We start from the raw sequence: 21,285 nt of genomic DNA, 5'->3' as shown, positions 1-21,285 counted from the left end.
GGACAGAGCTTGCGATAAAGCTCTGTCCCTGCGAATCCCATCTGCACACTAGTCACGGTATTTTCGCAAAAAATACTGTGACAAAGTGCCCGCACATGCGCCGACCGGTCACCGCTGCTCCCCCCCAGTGCTAAGCCCCCCCTGGCGCTAAGCTCCACCCCCTGCGACCCCCCTCCCCCCCCCCTCCCTTAATAGCACTTACCTGCATGGTCCGGGCCTCTGGTGATGTCCTCCATCCGTCCGGTCAGGTGATATCCCATACTGCACTGGGACCCAATAACCTGATGATGTGCAGTATGGGAGACCAGCCGACTGGAGGGGAGACATCACTGGAGCCCCAACCACCGGTCCCTGGAGTCAGGTAAGTAAAAAAAAAATTTACAATTTTTTTTCTTTTTCTTACAGTAATCAGCTTGCGGTCTGTTTAGACCACACAGCTGATTACTGGGACTGGCTCCCGGCTCTGCTCTCCCCGTTAGAGCAGAGTAGGAGCCCGGTAACCGGGGGAGACCCTGGATAACGCCACCTCCAGGTGTTATTATCACAGGGCTTTCCCCTGTATTTTTTTACAATCTATTTTTAGATGGTCGGATCACATTTCCCATTACAATTATGGGAAATGCGATCTGCTTACTAAAAATAAGTGATACTTAGGGATTGGAGCAGAATTTTACGAATTCTGGGCCTGATTCAGACCCGGTCGCAAGCACTGAGCGCTCGCAACTAGGTCGATGGTGGCCCAGAGCGCATGTGCACAACGGAGCCGGCTCCGTCATGAGCATGCGCGAGACCTGGATAGTGACGGACAATCCGTCGCTCCGGGTCTCGCACCAAAGGGGCGTGCTGTCGATGTTGAGTGACAGCACGCCCCCTTTGGTGGGCGGGTCGGGGGATGGCTGCCCAGACGGAAACATTCCCATGAGAACGCCTACCGTTTGGGGCGGCCCCACTGACATCACTTGTCAGTGGGGCCGAAAGCTCTCTGGGGCTTGCGGCCACGAGACCCTATCACAAGGGTCTCATCGCAAGCCCGATGGTCGCGATGGTCTTGACCATCGCAACCATTATCCTGGCCGCTCGCATTAGCTGTGGGTGGTCACCCACAGCAATGCAAGCGGCCAGGAATCCGCTCCATAAAAAAAAAAAAAGACGCCCTGATTCAAAGCGTCCGGCTCTGAATCAGGGCCTCTACTCCAATTGCCCTATAGTAACTATAGGTGATACTAAAATAATGTGAAAAGGGTGTGAAAACACCCCTTTTCACTTTATTTTAGTAAAAATAATGTTAATAAATAGAGCCCCTAGTAACTTAGCACCTGGACAAACCATATTGCAATACCAGTGGTACAAACAGGGGGTTTAAATTATTTGCTGACAGAAGAAATTACACACAAAGTAAACTTTAGAACTGATAAGCTATACACAGACTACACATTTTTCCTATAACATTTGTACAATATGTATAAAATGGTTAATTTATAATTATAATGGAGAGACTTTAGATCGCATTACGTTAATGCAGTGAGCTCACAATAGATACAGACATAACAGTATGTTCTACCAGTAGATTGATGAATGATATTCTACACACACAATCCACTGTCTAGCTATAGGGACTGCCTCCTAGGCTGCTGACATACAGTTTAATATTCAATGTCTGCTCCTCTCCCCTCACTGAGTCACTGTGTCATGTAAATGTTTAACTCTAATGGAGAATAGTTTTTCTAGCAGGTTAGGGTATTCAGGCATCAGGGAACTTCCGCTCTATGTCTGAGGACAGAGAAAGTGAAGGTCAAAATATATATTAACATGGAATGATTATTTTAATACCCCTAATGAGCTACTTATATTTTACTCAGATTTTTTCCTAAAATGGGGCTGAATAGTTCTAAGTTCAACCACAAGGTCAGAAAGGTGGTGCCTCTTGATAGCAAGGACGTTTTTGTATCCCCATCAGCATCAGGAGTTTATGGGCTGCACAGCATCTGTCAGTTTGGGAGTATGGATCCGAGGAGTCCAACATGTGAGCGACAACTTCCACCATTGAGAGAGACCCTGTATGGAAGAGGTTCAATAGGTAAAGGGTGAGGGTGATGGGTGCATGCATAACCGCATTAGGTCACTGCAATGTTTGTCTCTGCAACTGTTGAATTCTTATTATCCTCTAACAGTTAAGTGACCAGCTGAAATGTTGTAGCTCAGTAACACTAAAGGTGCATACACACACAACGATTTTTTGATCGATTATCGTTAAACTATATCGTTTAACGATAATCCTTTGAAAAAATCGTTCACTTTCTGAGTCAAACAATGAACGATTATTGTTCATGCGCGTTTACGTTTGTAGTTTGTAGTTCAGTCAGACTTGTCAACTCAACGATTTTCATTAAGTTAATATGCAAAAATCATTTGTAGTTCATAAAAATCGTTCATTACATTTAAATGAACATAGTAAATGAACAACTTTAGTAAACGATTTTAGTTCATTTTTTCAAGGTAGAAAATCGTTTACTAAATTCGTTCATTAACTCAATCGTTGTGTGTGTATGCAGCTTAAGGGGTAAATTTACCTAAAGTGAGAGTTTTTAGAAGTGGAGATGTTGCCCATAGCAACCAATCAGATTCTACGTAACATTTAACTAGCACCTTCTATAAGATAATAGATAGAATCTGATTGGTTGCTATGGACAACATCTACACTTCTAAAAACTCTCACTTTAGTAAATATACTCCTAAGACTAGCGTCATTTTGATGAACGCAGGAAACGCATATCAATCAACATAGGCAAATGCAGGGGTGGTTCCAGTTACCTAGAAGCCCCCCCTCCCCCAGTCCACACCATGACCACAATATAAATAGTAATATAGAATTTTACTAGTGCTCCATGTTCTTCTCTGTATCACAAATTAAATAATTAGCATAACCTGTGGATCTTTTAACATGTATCAGCCAGTAATAAATACACCTGTGCACCAACTAGGAGATCTGGGAAACATGCACTGTTAGGGGTGGGCTGCTATGGACCATCAATAGGGTTAATTTTTAATACCATATAATAATACACTATCCAGTGTATAAGGGGACCAGTATGTACATATATGTCCAGGAGAGTGCTAGTTTCTTCTGCTGCTCCTCCAGACTCCCAGACTTGCTCCAATGCTCTGTAATGGTGCCCACATCTGAGATAAAAACATTTAACTAGCACCATCTAGAAGATAATACATAGAATCTGATTGGTTGCTATGGGCAACATCTCCACTTTTAAAAATGCTCACTTTAGTAAATATACCCCTAAAGGTGCGTGCACACACGATTTTTTTGAACGATTTAACAATAACAACATCGTTATCATTCAATCGTTCAAAAAATCGTTCAGTGTAAACGATAAACGATGAACGATTATCGTTCATGCGCGTTCACGTTTGACGATTGTAGTTTGTAGATCAGTCAGACTGGCCAACTGAACGATTTTCAATAGAAGTTGCAAAATTTTACCTTCAACACACAGAAAATCGTTTATTAAGTAAAGTAAAACAAACTACTTTGTAAAATGATTTTCGTTCACTTTTTCAAGGGAAAACTGAACGAAAATCGCTCATTACTTATATCGTTGTGTGTGTACGCACCTTAAGACTAGCATCATTTTGATGAATGCAGGAAACGCATATCAATCAACATAGGCAAATGCAAGGGGGGTGTTCCAGTTGCCTGAAAACCCCCCTCCCCCAGCCCACACCATGACCACAATATAAATAGTAATATAGAATTTTACTAGTGCTCCATGTTCTTCTCAGTATCACAAATTAAATAATTAGCACAACCTGTGGCTCTTTTAACATGTGTCAGCCAGTAATAAATACACCTGTGCACCAACTAGGAGATCTGGGAAACATGCACTGTTAGGGGTGCGCTGCTATAGACCATCAATAGGGTTAATTATTAATACCATATAATAATACACTATCCAGTGCATAAGGGGACCAGTATGTACATATATGCAGGGGCGCCGAGAGGGGGGGGGAGCGGGTACAGACTACCCGGGGCATGGCAGGGGGCACGGGCCGCTGGAAGCACACTGCCATTTTTTTCAACTTTTTTTTTTTAATAGTCCCTTCTCAAACCAACCATCACTGTCAGAGGGCGCCGAGCGGCGGCTGGGGTCCTGTCCGGCGCCCGCTGACAGCGATGGTTGTCACGGCCATGATCGCACACTGTCTGTGTCAATTGTACACAGACAGTGTGTCACTGCTTACACGCTCCAGCAGCGCCGCTGCGGAGCACTCGCGAGATGATGATGTCATCATCTCGCGAGGCTCTCATCACCAGAAGACAGCGCGGCTCTGTGCGGCAGCAGCGGGCGGGGCCTGAGGGGATTACACAGATAGAAGAGGTGAGCATGGGGCGTGGTGTGAGCATCCATGTTTGTGTGGCGCAGGGAGGCAGCACTGAACTGACAAGGGAGAGGGTGACTGGTGTGAGACTGGCTGCACTGAAGGGAAGAGCCTGAGGGCGCCGCCGCCACTGACTGTCTCTGCTGTGCTGTGAGCCTGTGTGTGAGTCTCAAAGCCACAGTCTGTGACTGTCCATCAATTGCATATTGAATATATATGTATATATTTAATATATGTATACAGTGTGTGTATATATATATATATATATATATATATATATACATATATACACAGTCAGGTCCATAAATATTGGGACATTGACAGAATTTTCAGATTTTGGCCTCTATTCACCACCACAATGGTTTTGAAATGAAACAAACAAGTTGTGCTTTAACTGAAGACTTTCAGATTTAATTTGAGGGTAATTACATCCAAATCGGGTGAACGGTGTAGGAATTACAACAGTTTCAATATGTGCCTCTCACTTTTTAAGGGGCCAAAAGTAATGGGACTATCAACTCAAAAGCTATTTCATGGACAGGTGTGGGCTATTCCCTCGTTATTTCATTATCAATTAAGCAGGTAAAAGGTCTGGAGTTGATTCTAGGTGTGACATTTGCATTTGGAATCAGTTGCTGTCAACTCTCAGTATGAGATCCAAAGAGCTGTCACTATCAGTGAAGCAAGCCATGATTAGGCTGAAAAATCAAAACAAACCCATCAGAGAGATAGCAAAAATATTAGGTGTGGCCAAATCAACTGTTTGGAACATTCTTAAAAAGAAAGAACGCACCGGAGAGCTCAGCAACACCAAAAGACCAGGAAGACCACGGAAAACAACTGTGGTGGATGACAAAAGAATTATTTCCCTGGTGAAGAAAAACCCCTTCACAACAGTTGGCCAAATCAAGAACAGTCTCCAGGAGGTAGATGTATATGTGTCAAAGTCAACAATCAAGAGAAGAGTGAATATAGAGGGTTCACCACAAGATGCAAACCATTGGTGAGCCACAAAAACAGGAAGACTAGATTAGAGTTTGCCAAACAACATCTAAAAAAGCCATTACAGTTCTGGAACAACATCCTATGGACAGATGAGACAAAGATCAACTTGTACCAGAGTGATGGGAAGAGAAGAGAAGGAAAGGAACTGCTCATGATCCAAAACATACCACCTCATCAGTGAATCATGGTGGTGGTAGTGTCATGGCGTGGGCATGTATGGCTGCCAATGGAACTGGTTCCCTTGTATTTATTGATGATGTGACTGCTGACAAAAGCAGCAGAATGAATTCTAAAGTGTTTCGGGCAATATTATATGCTCATATTCAGTCAAATGCTTCAGAACTCATTGGACAGCTCTTCACAGTGCAGATGGACAATGACCCGAAGCATACTGCAAAAGCAACCAAAGAGTTTTTTAAGGCTAAAAAGTGGAATGTTATGCAATGACCAAGTCAATCCCCTGACCTGAATCCAATTGAGCATGCATTTCACTTGATGAAGACAAAACTGAAGGGAAAATGCCCCAAGAACAAGCAGGAACTGAAGACATTTGCAGTAGAGGCCTGCCAGAGCATCACCAGGGATGAAACCCAGCGTCTGGTGATGTCTATGCGTTCCAGACTTCAGGCTGTAATTGCCTGCAAAGGATTTGCAACAAAGTATTAAAAAGTGAAAGTTAGATTTAGGATTGTTTAGTTTGTCCCATTACTTTTGGCCCCTTAAAAAGTGGGAGGCACATATAGAAACCGTTGTAATTCCTACACCGTTCACCTGATTTGGATGTAATTACCCTCAAATTAAATCTGAAAGTCTGCAGTTAATGCACATCTTGTTTGTTTCATTTCAAAGCCATTGTGGTGGTGAATAGAGGCCAAAATATGAAAATTCTGTCAATGTCCCAATATTTATGGACCTGACTGTATATGTGTGTATATATATATATATATGTGTGTGTGTGTGTGTGTGTGTGTGTGTGTGTGTGTATATATATATATAATATGAGATATGGTAAGAACTTACCCTTGTTATCTCTATTTCTACGAAGTCCATAGGGTTCCACAGGATACCTTGGGGTATAGGTGTGACGTCAGTCGCCAGGCACCATAGAGTTAAGCTTTTCAGCCTCCCAGGATGCACTAGGGTCCCCCTCCTATACCCCGCCCCCGAGCCAAGGCACCTCAGTTAGTTATCAAGCCATAGGCCGGAGGAGGAGAAGGAAGAGAGAGAAAAAAGATCTGGACACATACAAGAATCACATTCTCACCAGAGGGAGACGGAAAACCGGTGACCAGAGCAAAGCCCATCTGCAGCACAGGTGCGACAGGGCGGGAGTCCTGTGGAACCCTATGGACTTCGTGGAAATAGAGATAACAAGGGTAAGTTCTTACCATATCTCATATTTTCTACTTCAGGGTCCATAGGGTATCCACAGGATGCCTTGGGGATGTCCCAAAGCAGTATCCTTTTCTGCTCCTGTGCAGATAGGAGAATCCGCCGCCCGAAGGAAGCATCCTGAGAGGCGAAGGTGTCAAACCTGTAATACCTCACGAAGGTATGGACAGAGGACCACGTAGCAGCCTTGCAGATCTGGACTGCAGAGGCACCACGTCGAGCTGCCCACGAAGGACCCACCGACCTAGTGGAATGAGCCTTCAGAGAAGGAGGAACCGGTAGGCCTTCATGAATATAAGCTTCAGAAATAGCCATACGGATCCAGGCTGCCAAAGTTTGCTTTGAAGCAGGCCAACCCTTTTTACGGAAGCCATAGAGGACAAACAAGGCGCCCGACTTCCTAAACGAAGAAGTGCGGTCAACATAAGTCCTTAAGGCCCGCACAACATCCAAAGAGGCCTCACCCACGGAAAGACCCGGTGAGTTAAAGGCCGGAACAACGATTTCCTCGTTAACATGAAACTGGGAAACAACTTTGGGAAGAAACTCGGGCCGAGTGCGGAGCACTGCCCTGTTCCCATGAAAAACCAAGAAAGGGGGTCTACAAGAAAGAGCCCCTAAATCAGAAACACGTCTGGCCGAAGCAATAGCCAGAAGGAAAACAGTCTTAGCTGTTAGCCATTTAAGATCCACTGAGCTCAGTGGTTCAAACGGCGGTCCTTGGAGAGCCCTCAGGACCACAGCCAAATCCCAAGGCGCCACAGGTGGAACAAAGGGCGGCTGAATGCGGAGAACACCTTGCATAAAGGTGCGCACATCCGGGATTGTAGCAATCCTACGGTGAAACCAGACAGATAGGGCCGAAACCTGTACCTTCAAAGAAGTAAGGCGAAGCCCATGATCTAGTCCCGCTTGCAGGAAGGCGAGAATCCGAGACAGACGAAACTCCCGCAGTGCATAACCTCTCGGTCGACACCACTGGAAGAACGTATGCCACACGCGATGGTATATCCTCGCAGAAGACGGTTTCCGAGCTTGCAACATGGTACGCACCACAGAGCTGGAAAACCCCCGGGACCTCAGCATGGCCGTCTCAACAGCCACGCCGTCAAAGACAGCCGAGTCAGGTCCGGGTGAAGACAAGGACCCTGAGACAGAAGGTCCGGTCATAGCGGCAACCGCAGAGGACTGTCCACGGACAGACCCTGAAGGTCTGAAAACCAGTGCCGTCTGGGCCACGCGGGAACTATCAACAGGAGCGTCCCTCCTTCCTGTTTGAATTTCCGGATTACCCGTGGAAGAAGGGAGACCGGAGGGAACAGGTATGCGAACCGGAACATCCACCAGACGGACAGAGCATCCACCAGAGACGCCCCTTCAACTCTTGTGCGAGACCCGTACACCGGCAACTTGTTGTTGTGCCGGGACGCTATGAGGTCGATCTCTGGAAGACCCCACCTGTCCACCAGCAGTTGAAAAACTTCCGGGTGCAGGGACCATTCCCCCGGATGAACGTCCTGGCGACTTAGAAAGTCCGCCTCCCAATTTAGCACTCCCGGGATGAAGACCGCTGATATGGCTGGAAGATTGCGCTCCGCCCAAACCAGGATCTGAGAGACCTCTACGAGAGCCGCCCGACTGCGAGTTCCCCCTTGCCTGTTTATGTAGGCCACGGTGGTAGCGTTGTCCGACTGGACCTGCACCGGGTGACCCTGGAGAAACCGATGTGCCTGCTGGAGAGCATTGAAGACCGCACGGAGTTCCAAGATATTTATTGGAAGCTCCGCTTCTGTCGGCGTCCACCTGCCCTGGAAAAAGTGTGGACCCGAAACTGCTCCCCAGCCCCGAAGACTGGCATCCGTTGTCAACAGGACCCAATTTGGAACCCAGAACGGATGTCCCTTGTTGAGGTGGGTCGTCTGTAACCACCAAGCAAGGGACAGGCGAACCTCCGGGGTGATCACAATCGTCTGGGACTTCAGAGACTGAGGCAGCCCGTTCCACTTGGACAGGATCAGGTGCTGCAGAGGTCTGGAGTGAAACTGGGCGAATTCCACCATGTCGAACACCGACACCATGGAGCCCAGTAACCTCATCGCCGAGTGTAGGGACACCCGGCGGCTGTGCAGACAACTGCGCACCCTTGACTGTAAAGCAGAGATCTTGTCCTCCGTCACGAAGATCCTTTGCTGTCCCGAGTCCAATAAGGCTCCCAGATGCAGAATCCTCCGAGACGGGATTAGAGTGGACTTCTGCCAGTTGATTAGCCAGCCGTGCCGTTGCAGCAGTGCAATGGTCAGGTCCAAGTGGCGTAACAGGAGCTCTGGAGATCCTGCCACGAATAACAGGTCGTCCAAGTACGGCAACATGCGGACTCCCTGCAGCCGCAGAGAAGCCGCCATGACCGCCATCACCTTGGTGAAAACACGTGGTGCTGTCGCCAGGCCAAAAGGTAACGCCCGAAACTGGAAGTGGTCGATGCGGATTGCAAACCTGAGGAACTGTTGATGGCGCAAAAGAATTGGAACATGCAGGTAAGCGTCCTGTATGTCCAATGACACCATGTAGTCCCCAGGTTCCAGCGCCAGAATGATGGACCGTAGGGTCTCCATCCGAAACTTCGGAACCCGCAAAGACTTGTTGAGTGCTTTGAGGTTGAGAATCGGACGATACGACCCATTGGGTTTCTGTACCAAAAAAAGATTTGAATAGAAACCCTGGCCCCTCTGGGAGAATGGAACAGGCACTATAACTCCAGCCTGGAGCATAGTGTGCAATACCTTCCGCAGCTCCGTAGCCTTGTTCCGGTCTGATGGTATACCCGTGGTGAAGAACCGCGCCGGGGGTCTGTGCCGGAAGGAGAGGGTGTACCCATTGGAGACCACCTCGAGAACCCAAGTGTCTGTCGTAGTGGCCGACCAACACTGGGCGAACTGCAGCAGGCGGCCTCCCACCCTGGGATCCCCCAAAGGGAGGCCCGGACCGTCAGGCCGCAGGCTTGTCATCTGGCTTGGGCGCCGGACGTCTGGTACTCCATGCCTGCTTCCGGGGCTTGGCCAATTTCTTAGGGCCAGCCTGTCGAGGAAACGACTGTGGTTTGGGCCTGCCCTGGGCCCTAGATGACCGAAAGGACGATGGTCCAGAACCAGAAGGAGCAGCGGCCAACGGGAGTCAAGCCGATTTGGCTGCCGCCAGCATGGCCACAATCTTATCCAGATCCGGACCGAAGAGAACTTCTCCGGTAAACGGCAACGCCTCCAGACCCTTTTTGGAATCTGCGTCCGCCTTCCAGGATCGAAGCCACAAGGTGCTACGAGCAGCCACCGCTGCTGAAGAAATTCTAGACACCAGAGTACTAATGTCTAGGGCCGCCTCGTTGATATAAGTGGCTGAATCACGGAGATTACCAATCAACTCTGCCTGTTCGGCCGGACAGTCGGAATCAAAAGAAGCCTCCAATGAATCCGCCCAGCGCTCCATCGCTCTGGCAACCCAGCAAATGGCCATAGCCGGCCGTGCTGCCCCCCCCGCAAGGGAATAAGCGGACTTCAGGCAGATCTCCACCTTGCGGTCCGTAGCATCCTTAAGGGAGGACATGGATGGCATCGGCAATGTGGCACTACGGACAAGACGGGTCACGTGAGAATCCACCTGTGGAGGGGATTCCCACTTTGCTAAATAATTATCCGCGAACGGATAAGCCACCGCCAGGCGTCTCTGCGGCTGGTATCTTTTGCCAGGCTGTTTCCACGCCTCCTCTAAATGGTCCACTAACTGACCCGAAAGAGGAAAGACTGTGGCATCGCCCTTCACATCTTTGAAAAAGGCATACTTAGATTTAGCCGCTGGGGGAACTTCGTCCTCAATCACCAAGGCTGTGCGGACCGCCCGAATAAGTCCAGGAATATATACTTTGGACTTAGCATCAGCGTCCTTAGTGTGGAGAGGTTCCTGATCGTAAGGATCCAGAATCTCCCCATCATCAGACGTCCCCTCGTCATCCTCATAAGGAGCCGACAGAGACGCCACCGGCCGTTTATGCGGCCGCATCACAGACTCCCCTTGCAACACATCCGACAAGTGCTGTACAGAACTCGTCAGGGAGTTAACCCACGCTGGCTCCTGAGAAACTGGGAGCGGGGAAATAGGGAGACAGTGGGGTACCACCAATTGTCGTGGGAAACCCTGCATGGGTGACGACACCACTGACTGCTGGGACAAACCCATCGGTGTAAACGCGGGCTGCGGAGCTAACTGGCCCACTAAGGCTGTAAGCGCCTGAGCGAAACAAGCCCAGGGCGGCTCCTGTACCGGTGCTGTAACCGTAAGCGGCCGCGCCATGGACAAACACTGCCGGCAAAGGCCCTCCGCGCTACCCTCCCCCTCCGCTAACGGTACTTTACACGTAGTACACTGTAGCCGGAGAGGAAAATCACTTTCAGACATGATGGCACCAGGTATGTGACCCCTCTCACCAATTATATAGTAAATAGGCGAGAGACCACCCTGCAGCACCGCACCGCAAGGGCTTAGCAGAAAGAACAGGGACAGAATAAAGCTGACAGTTTAGAAGAAAAGTTACAGGCAGCAGCGCTAGCACAGTCACATACAATGCAAAGAAAATCAATTCCTGCACTAACAGCGCTGATCACTCAACTACGCAGACACAGGGCCTGGTAGGACACAGCGCTGCATACACAGACCTGACCACAGCGGAGGAGAGGTATGCAGGGGGACCCAGACCACGATACTTCCTTCCAGGCTTCCAGCAGCGTTCACCATGCGTTTAGAAGAAGATGGCCGCCGAGGAGCAGAGAGGAGGCTGGCCTGGGGGAGGAGCGCTGCCATAGGGCCAGTCGGCAGCGTGCAGAGAGGGCTGTGTGCAGCGGGGGAGGCGCCGGCTGTGAGACAGGGAAGGCGCGCTCCCCTGGCATGCATTTAACCCCTGGGACGCCGCAGCACTACCGCTCTGCTGCGGTCCGCTGTCCCAGGGGGTAGTGGAAGCGCAGGTTGGTCGCCTGGCTCCACGCTGCAGCCAGTCCCCAGGGAGCCCCCTGCTTGGGGACTTAGGACCATGTGACCAGCGGGGACCCACCGCGGGACCCCGCTGCTTACCTTAGTCCCCCTTGAATCTGGCCATGGTCCGGAACATCTGGGGTCACCGCTAGCTGTGACCCCAGATGCTCACCAGCATCCCCGAATCAGTACCGGCGTTCTGGTACCGGCGGGGGTGTAGGGAAGACAGCATGGACGTCAGGACTGACTGTCCATGCTGTACATCCAGATGTGCAGCCACAGCTGCATAGAAGAAAGCTTCAGGGGCTCTTCTAGCCCCCACTCCGACAGGTGCACCCGACTCCGGCCGGGCACCAAACTAAACTGAGGTGCCTTGGCTCGGGGGCGGGGTATAGGAGGGGGACCCTAGTGCATCCTGGGAGGCTGAAAAGCTTAACTCTATGGTGCCCGGCGACTGACGTCACACCTATACCCCAAGGTATCCTGTGGATACCCTATGGACCCTGAAGTAGAAATATATATATATATATATATATATATATATATAAATTAAATATATATATTTTACACACATTACATATATACTTATATAAATATGAGACATACGAGTATATTTATATAAGTATAAATGATATATCACATATACATATCTAGAATATATCACTTTTATATAACAAGTATTTATCTAAATGTGTGTAAAATGTGTATAATATATATTACACACACACACACACACACACACACACACACACACACACACACACACATATATAAATATATATATATATATATGCAAGGTCCAGTGCATGCTGCTGAAATAGATAAATACAGTGGGATGGCGGCACAGATTAGTAATGCTGTTTCTCATAAAGGCACAATAAAGGCCTGAAACATATACTGTAATGCTGCAACGAGTCTATTTCTAATATGGAGTGCCGCCATCCTACTGTATTGAGATATATATATATAAGAAAAGAAATAGCCAGCACTCATATGCTCCTTGAAAACGTGCGCCGGTGCCCTTCTGAATTACCAGCCCAATGTTGGGATGGACACACGAATATAAATAGCAAAATAGGCAGCACTCAGCCGCCTATTTTGCTATATATCTATATATATATATATATATATATATATATTATATGACCACACCCCCCTGGGGCCCTGGGAAGTTACTGTACCGGGGCCCAGGATTTCTCTTGGCAGCCCTGCATATATGTCCAGGGGAGTGCTAGTTTCTTCTGCTGCTACCCCAGACTCCCGGACTTGCTCCAATGCTCTGTAATGGTGCCCACATCTGAAATAAAAACATTCAGGCAGGATGGCCCTACTGCCACATCTAATGGCTTACTGTGATCGCTGGTCCTGTATATGCTGGAATTATGGCACACAATACACTTTGTATGATGCATATAATGGCATACTGTGATCGCTGGTCCTGTATATGCTGGAATTATGACACACAATACACTTTGTATGACGCATATTAAAGTTGGATAAGTTCTAATTAAGCCATCTTCATGGACTGGCCACACTCACTCTAAAATCAAGCATTTGGAACCCCCCCTCTAGAAATCCTGCGTTTGCCACTGATCAAGGTATGAGTGTAGATGCCTGTACATAGCAGGCAGTGTCAATACTGGGTTCCTGAAACACTATTGTCTAGCATTGAGTAACTTTGTGATCACTGCCTGCGGAATTCATATATGTCAAGAACTCTAACACTTGTGTTATACCGGATAACAGATTGCATGGACACAAGCTTTATATGTGGGTGCATAAAGTGCCAGTTTGTCACTACTAGCTCAGAGTCCAGTCTACACAAGTGATGTGCAGTTGTACAGTTTAATCCAATGTCCTATCTTCTTTAAGTAAAACAGTAGGTTTATGTATCAAGCAGTGAAAAGCGAGGAGAAGTGGACCATTGGAGAAGTTGCCCAATCAGCTTTGAAGTAGCATTTATCAAGTACAGTCTATAAAATAATAGGTAGAAGTTGATTGGTTGCGATGGGCAACTTCTCCACTGGTCCATTTGTCCGCGCTTTTCACTGCTTGATACATAAACCTGAGATGGCCCGGGTCAGAGGTGCATGCAATCCGCAGTCGATACCGATGTTCATGTAAGTGAGCGATTATTTGCAACTACACATGCACTATAAGTCCTGAAAACCCCTACGGCGCAAGGGTGCACGCACAAAGATGCTGTTGCGATTGGGACAGATGGTAACAGAAATGGGGAGGGCAGCACAGATGGTGTAATGGTTAGCATTACTGCCTCACAGCACTGAGGTCATGGGTTCGATTCCCACCACGGCCCTACCTGTGTGGAGTTTGTATATTCTCCCTGTGCTTGCGTGGGTTTCCTCTGGGTACTCCGGTTTCCTCCCACACTCCAAAAATATACAGGTAGGTTAATTGGCTCCCAACACAAATTAACCCTAGTGTGTGTGTGTGTGTATGTGAGCATATGATAGGGAACATAGGCCCTCATTCAGAGCCGTACGCTCTGAGCAGAGAGCACGCTCTGAATGAGGGCCGCCCTCCATAAAAATGGAGCGTCCTCCTGGACGCTCGTATAGCTGTGGGTCACCACCCACAGCCTATACGAGCGTGCAGTTTGATGGCCGCGATGGTCGCGACCATCGAAACTGCGAGCCGGGGCCAAAATCACTCCCACTGACATCACTAGTGATGTCAGTGGGCCGGCTTCTGACGGGAGGCGTTCCCGTGGGAACGCCCCCGTCAGGGAGGCACGCCCCCGGCACGCCCACCAAAGGGGGCGTGCTGTCAATCAACATCGACAGCACGCCCCCTTTGATCAGACACAACGAGCGAAGGACTTTCCTTCGCTCGTCGCGTCTGGCGCATGCGCACGACGGAGCTCCCTCCGTCGTGCGCATGCTCAGTGCAGAACATCGACCCACTTGCGAGCGGACAGCCGCTCGCGAGTGGGTCTGAATCAGGGCCATAGAGTGTAAGCTCCACTGGGGCAGGGACTGATGTGAATGGTAAGATATTCTCTGTAAAGCGCTGCGGAATATGTGTGCGCTATATAAATAACTTGTAAGAATAATAATAAAAGTGATGGGTGACTGGGAGGTTGCCTAAAATGATGGCAAAAAATGTCTGTCTCATGGGCGTGAGATTGGAGTGTCATGGGCGTATCACAGACAGCGGCTACGTTCTTAGATGCACAGCCGCAGCCACAGAGGCCATGTTGAGACAGCATAACTTCCTGCATTCTATATTGTATATGAGCATTTCCTGCCCAGAGCTGCCTAATATCTCTTGAGATCAGCGATAAATCATCTGTCCCACTGAAATCAATGGACGAGAATTATTTCATGTAGCTGAAAACATGACTTTAAATTGAAAAACTGAGTAATTGAAACAGTTTCTCCAGTGCACAGCAATTACCAGTCACTTGTGTTGCATAGCTCATTGGGAACAGTTACAGAAAAGCCATCACTATAACCAGATTAATCTGTTTCACACAGTGCAACGACAAATGTAGCATAGCCCATAGGGCAAATTAATTACATTTTTTTATTTCATTTTCGGACACCTTTGAACTGATTTACAGAGTGAAAGAATACACATTTAAAATACAAATATAGTACCAGAGTGATATCAATAGGTTTATATAAAGTTCACAGGAACTTTTCATGCAAAAAATATATCAGATATATATGGAAGAATGGAGGAAGTGTTTTGCCAGTGCACACCAGACTTCCTGTGAGTCTATTAAAGGACTCTCCGATGGAGACTGTCAGCCTTTAAATGGCACATGGTAAAGACAATAGAAGACATGCAGTTTTTAGCATCTCAAATGTTGCCAGCATGGGGCCCATTCATCATTACTTAAAGTAAGAGAATAAAACATTTCCCCCCAACTTTTGTGGGACTAAAGTACGGGGCCATTTATACATAGGTAATATCACTGATATGATCTGTTGCTTACATTGCAGCCCAGATGTTGTTTGCACTTGCAGTCCCCATACACTACTATGGGGAGCTTCATTAATTAAACTCCAAAATTAAGCCATCTTCATCAATAGTTACAGCACTTGCACTAGCCTCATGCAAGGTGCAAGAGATCTGTCTGAAACAGACTTCCCTTCCCCATACACGACTAGCACAGAACTCAAGCAAGATGCCCATGTTGTTGGAACTGATGTGTGTGCAGGTGTTGATATTGCAGAGTTATATAGGCATACAACTGCAGATAACTCAAACTATGAACAGCCCATTTACTTAACCAGTGGTATTGGTTTATTGATAGATAACAGGTAAAGCTGTACTCACTGTTACATGCACATTGGTGCTGGAGCAGAGCTTGCATGAAGCAGGGTTCTATACATGTCACCAGCCGGTGAGTATTTGCTGCTTGCAGGTATTCATTTAGGATGTTTGATCAATGTTTGTTAATATGTGGGTATTAACCAGGTCTCCTAAGTAGGAGACTACTGTCTCCCACCATGTCACTCTACAAAGTAAAGAATAACATCGCCCCTGCACATGTTCAGTAGTAATTATGGTGGCCATCTTGGTACAGGACATGAAGCCTCCCTGCAGAGACAGGAAGTTTGGGGTCTATTTACTAAGCTGTGTTAGACGATAAAGTGAACGGTGATAAGGTGCCAGTTAATCAGCTTCTAACTGCCATTTTTCAAACACAGCCTGTGACATGGCAGTTAGGAGCTGATTGGCTGGTACCTTATCACCGTTCACTTTATCTCCTGACATAGCTTAGTAATTAGAGCCCTTGGGCCTGCGCAGTAGCGCACTCCTCTTTCAACTAGGGATGTGCGCCAGAACATTTTTGCCGGATTTGGATTTGGATTTGGTTCTAATTCGTCGTCCGACTTTGGATTTGGATTTGCCAAACTGCAGTGACTGGCTTTGGATTTGGATTTTTTTATAAAAATTTACAAAAAAAGCTAAAATCACACTAATTGGTCGTTTTTTTCTTCCTAGAGTATTATTAACTTCAATAACATTAATTTCCAGTCAATTTAGAACACCTCACAGCTTATAATATTGTTTTCAACATTATTGGCCAAAGGTTGCAGTGAGCTGACTGGTTACTAAGCGACAAAGCAGCGGCACAACGACACAGACACCACAGTATAAAGCACATCTATGACACATTGCCACACAGCAGTGGCAGAAATGAAAAGTAGTGCACCCACGCAGTGGGTTACGGCCAGCAGAGTCACAGTACTTGTTTACAAAGTGGGCTACGGCCCACAGTGCACAATCTTATTCACATTACACCACACATAGGGCCTGATTCAGAGCTGCTCGTAAGCGGCCGCTCGTTCGCACCGAGCGATGATTGCACAACTGCGCATGTGTATGGGTTGTAATGCGCATGCGCCAACCAGTCATTGCGGTCGAAAATTGTGTGCTCGCAATATAGCGAATGCCTGCTAATTTGAGTGACAGAATGAGGCGTTTGTGGGTGGTAACAGGGGAAGGTGCTTGAAAACGGGGAGTGGAGATCCGAACGCAGGTGTGCCAAACGGTCAAAACGGGCATTTTAAGGGTTGCATAATTAACAAAACAGCGTCATCGACCACGTCACTTGGTTGTCTTTTAGTCTGAACTGCTCGCATGATTGCATTAGGAAAATGCTACCACAAGCACTGCGAGCAGTTTCGATGTACTCGATTAATCTAATAAATAGCGGAGATGACGTATGATGCGAGCGGCCAGGGGGCGTTTTAAAAAAAATAGCGAGCGCATGTTTTGTTCGCTCGTTCAGACATAGAGGCGTCAACAGACCGCAAAGAGCGAGCGCTCTATTTAAATATCCGGCCCCTTTTTCTGAACTAGCGAGCGCAAATAGCGTCCGGCTCTGAATCAGGCCCATAGTGCCCCTGATTCACATTACACCATAAAGTAGTGTCTCTTATTTATGTTACGACACACAGTAGTGCCCCTTTTACACAATGCCCACAGTAGTGCCCCTTTTACACAATGCCCACAGTAGTGACCCTTATACACAATGCCCACAGTAGTAATGCCCCTTATACAATGCCCACAGTAGTAGTGCCACTTATACAATGCCCACAGCAATAGTGTCCCTTACACAATGCCCCCAGCAGTGGTGTCCCTACACAATGCCCCCAGTAGTGGTGCCCCCTATGCAGTCCCCTTAGTAGTAGGGCCCCCCCAGTAGTATACCCCCCATTAGTAGGCCCCCCCAGTAGTATGCCCCCCATTAGCAGGCCCCCAGTAGTATTCCCCCATAAGCAGGCCCCCAGTAGTATGCCCCCCATTAGCTGGCCCCTAGTAGTATGCCCCCATAAGCAGGCCCCCAGTAGTATGCCCCCCCAGTAGTATGCCCCCCATTAGCTGGCCCCCAGTAGTATGCCCCCCCAGTAGTATGCCCCCATAAGCAGGCCCCCAGTAGTATGCCCCCCCAGTAGTATGCCCAGTAGTATGCCCCCCAGTAGCAGGCCCCCCCAGTAGTATGCCCCCCCATTAGCAGGCCCCCAGTAGTATGCCCCCCCAGTAGCAGGCCCCCTGTAGTATGCCCCCCCAGTAGTAGGCCCCTCCATTAGCAGGTCCCCATACACACTTTAAAAAAAAAATTACCTGTATTTATTCGCTCCAGCCGCCGTCCACTCTGCTGCCACGCGACGAGGAGGGACCCGGAAGACGGAGCTCATGAGTGAGCTCCAGCCAGCTCCCTCCGTGCAGCAGCCAATGAGAGTCTGTGTGACTCTCATTGGCTGCTATTACAAACACACAGCTGCCGCTGGCGGCTGTGTGTTTGTTCTGTGTAGAGCAGACCGCTATCACAGCGGTCTGCCCTACACTCGAGAAGCCCAGATGTTGGAGAATCCGACATCAGGCGGCTGCCGTTCGGCCCAGAATGGGGATCCGAGTCAGGCGGGGAACACCTGAACAGGGTTCGGGTGGACTCGGATCCCCTATGTTCGGAGCGGTTCGGATTCCACAGAATCCGAACCGCTCATCTCTACTTTCAACACATGACACTTCCACAAGATAGATCAGCTCTGTATGATCACATTTTTGCCACACAGTTCCCACCCTGAAACACTAATTTCACGGAAAGACAGATCTGACCAATTTCCTCCCAACTAAGAATAGGACATAGATACAAAAAAATGCATACATTTATATCTGTGCATGCGCTATAAGCTAAAATTCGCTATTTGAATGACTTTTTCTAGGTGAACCATGAATATGCACTTTATTCTAATCACTGCTGAAGGGGATGTGTACAGGATCCCGGCGGTCAGAATCCCAATGCTGGCATTCCGACAGGGTTAGAATACTGACACCTGTCTGTAGGTATCCTTACCCTCCCCCTCTACCTAACCTAACCTTTCCTCCCCGGTGCCTGACCCTAAGCTTCCCCCTAGTGCCTAAACGTAACCTCCAACTCCCCACACTAATCCTAACCCTCCCTCCTTAGGGGCTAACCCTATCTATCTCCCTAGTGCTTAACTCTAACCCCTAACACTCCCCCCATCCCCGCTACTTACCTTTGAGGTTCCGGCGGTCGGGATGCCGCCAGGATTCTGACAAGTGTCCGGATTCCGGCCCCGGCAATCCCTGAGGTCGGGATATCAACAGCATCCCATGCTGAAGTAATGGTTGAATCTGTATGTAGGGCACACACCTAGAAAGATTATTGTACCATGTACCTCTTACAAATCATAACACACAAAAAAAGAAATGACTGAAGGCCTGCTTCAGAGGTGGACGAGTCTTTTGCTGCAGCCTTACAGAGCCACAGATTCTTTGTCTAAATGTGGCCACCTCTGTCAGTGCAAATGTGTCTTTAGACACAGTTGCTGACTGCGACACATCTGCGTCTGGCTAGTTGCCCCCCTGCTACCACCCGGAAATGTCCACCAAAATTCTCAGTGCCCAAATTTGCTCTGCATCTCCCGGCAATAACCATCGGCAGCGGCAAATGCAGGATTTCTAGAGGGGGGGCTCAAAATGCTTGATTTTAAAGTGAGTGTGGCCAGTCCATGAAGAGCCCATAATTAGCACTTATCCAGCTTTAATATGCGTCATATAATGTGTATTGTGTGTCATAATTCCAGCATATACAGGACCAGTGATCACAGTAAGCCATTAGATGTGGCAGTAGGGCCATCCTGCCTGAGCTGAATGATTTTATTTCTAATATGGGCACCATTCCAGAGTATGGGAGCAAGTCTGGGAGTCTGGGGGAGCAGCAGAAGTACCTAGCACTGACCTGGACATATATGTACATATTGGTTTCGCTATGCACTGGATAGTGTATAATTATATGGTATTAATAATTAACCCTATTGAGGGTCTATAGCAGTGTACCCCTAATAGTGCATATTTGCCAGATCTCCTATTTGGTGCCCAAGTGTATATATTACTGGCTGACACATGTTAAAAGCTCCACAGGTGGTGCTAATTATTTAATTTGTGACATTGAGAAGAATATGCAGCACTAGCAACATTCTATTATATTACTATTTCTATTGTGGTCATGGTGTTGTCTGGGGGGGGTTTCCAGGCAACCAGAACCCCCCCCCCCCGCGCATTTGCCTATGAACGGGACACATGTGCAGAGCTTCCAACATTGGCCAGCTGCATAAATATCTGCATTGCGTGCAGCTCTGAATCAGGCCCTGAGTGAGATACTATTTCTGAAGTGCTTGTGTATTTCTCAGTTGCTTATAGTCTGATTCTTGTTAAATTATTAACAGTGGTTAATCACAATTATTAACTTTTAGGCATGAAGAGAATTCCAGTCAGAGCACATGAGCGGTCCAGTATAATTATAGGAATTTTGTTAATGTTTAATATATTGCCGTTAGTAATTTCTTTTTGCAAGTACTGTAACTTTAGTTTTCATGATGGGGACAATGAATATGACAATGAATATGGACCCTGAAAGGTTTCTTTATTAATATGAAGAGCCTAACTCTAGTGTTTGTTACCCTATGAACCAATCACAAGAGGCTCAGTGAGGACAGACAGCCCAAGTCATACACAAATGGACAAAAGTGAGGGAAATCTAGCTGGTGAAAAATCTAAGTCAAAACAGACACTAAGGTGAGGGCAGGATGCAAGGGAGAAGCTAGGGCAAAGACTCAGCTCGGTGCCCCACCCCCCATGGTATATAGGAGTCACCCTTGGTTTGCTTGGATACAGCAGTTTAATGTGCCAGGGCCTGCGGCATTTATTTTGTGGTTTTGGGATGTCTTCACTTTTGAATGCAGCAAGCAAGCTCTACTGTCTCAATACTCAAAGGTAAGTATTGCTGCTTGTTCTACACTCCTATGTAAGGCCGTATTACTGGGAGATTCTCAGGGGCACGTCCTTCCTCTATGGAGAATGTAGCTGAAGATGCACAGTACTATGTGGCCCTAGCGGGAGACAGCACAGGGCGCTCTCCTCTAACACACAACCCCCCCTTGTCTCTGGTTACATTAACTACAAGACATTCCTCAG

At 47.7% G+C, this 21,285-nt stretch overlaps 1 protein-coding gene across 2 annotated transcripts in view; it reads left to right on the top strand.

The window, feature by feature from the left end:
- Positions 1-1,822: 1,822 nt before the first annotated feature.
- Positions 1,823-21,285, top strand: part of CCDC198 (coiled-coil domain containing 198) — a 102,394-nt gene continuing 82,931 nt past the window's right edge. For both annotated transcript variants that reach the window (XM_088461598.1, XM_088461597.1), the window contains exon 1: positions 1,823-2,077. In XM_088461598.1, the coding sequence (XP_088317724.1) occupies positions 1,873-2,077 (205 nt within the window). In that variant the 5' untranslated portion in view covers positions 1,823-1,872. The remainder of the gene's footprint in view (positions 2,078-21,285) is intronic.

Source organism: Taudactylus pleione, unplaced genomic scaffold, assembly GCF_031769625.1.
Source record: "Taudactylus pleione unplaced genomic scaffold, aTauple2 ptg001075l, whole genome shotgun sequence".
Taxonomy (NCBI): Eukaryota; Metazoa; Chordata; class Amphibia; order Anura; family Myobatrachidae; genus Taudactylus; species Taudactylus pleione.
Note: the sequence above shows the minus strand (reverse complement) of the source record. Positions and strands in the feature narration are given on the sequence as shown.